The following is a 717-nucleotide window of genomic DNA, read 5'->3' on the forward strand; positions in this document are numbered from 1 at the left end:
TGTGGTGGATTCGAACGAGCACATCGACCATATAGATGGCAAAAATAGTATGTAATCGACTGCATTACATTCGCATCCATGTTGCTTTCATCAAACAGCACATGATATCGCGTCGGTCTACTAGTTCCCTGCAATTCAAATAATATTAATAATAAAGATTCAAAACATTTCATAAAGTCATACTTGAATTCCATGATGACTGCACAAAAAGAAATCATATTCATCAGGAGATGTCACTACTCTATCGATAACAGTACCAGCAGGGATGTTTTTCCCGCGTCCTCGTGCTGCAGCTTCATCACAACAAAAAAATCGAGCATGATGTCGCTTTTGAACCACAATAAACGTAATCAACGGCCGGTAATTTGTTGCAAATGATTTGCAAGCCCTACGAAGAGCAGGCAGTTCTTCTTCCAAAACCTTTTTAAAAAAATAAATTTTTACTTTGCTTCAATTAATGATACAACACAATTTCACCTGCATAAATTGACCTTCGGATACTCCATCTCGATAAACAATAATATTTTTCGGAGCCGTACCATTAACATCAAGATATTCCAGTAAACGTTCTGAAAATTGTTCGATAAATCCAGTGATCAGTTCTTGCTTCGCTGGTTGTAGTTTCACCGAAGCATGAAATTTCGTCACTTTTGTATCCACATTTCCAACAACCTTCAAATCAAAAACATTCCCTTCAATAATTTGGAAGTACAATAA

At 36.5% G+C, this 717-nt stretch overlaps 1 protein-coding gene across 1 annotated transcript; it reads right to left on the reverse strand.

Moving 5' to 3' along the window:
• Window positions 1-68: 68 nt before the first annotated feature.
• Window positions 69-672, reverse strand: Tsp_15428 (eukaryotic translation initiation factor 2C 2; the record flags this gene model as incomplete). The annotated part of the gene is made up of 3 exons (XM_003367815.1): window positions 69-128; window positions 184-420; window positions 478-672. Coding segments are annotated over 3 exons (492 nt in total), but the record flags the coding sequence as incomplete, so codon positions are not given.
• Window positions 673-717: the final 45 nt, after the last annotated feature.

Source organism: Trichinella spiralis (genome assembly GCF_000181795.1).
Source record: "Trichinella spiralis strain ISS 195 chromosome Unknown Scfld3632, whole genome shotgun sequence".
NCBI classification, from domain to species: domain Eukaryota; kingdom Metazoa; phylum Nematoda; class Enoplea; order Trichinellida; family Trichinellidae; genus Trichinella; species Trichinella spiralis.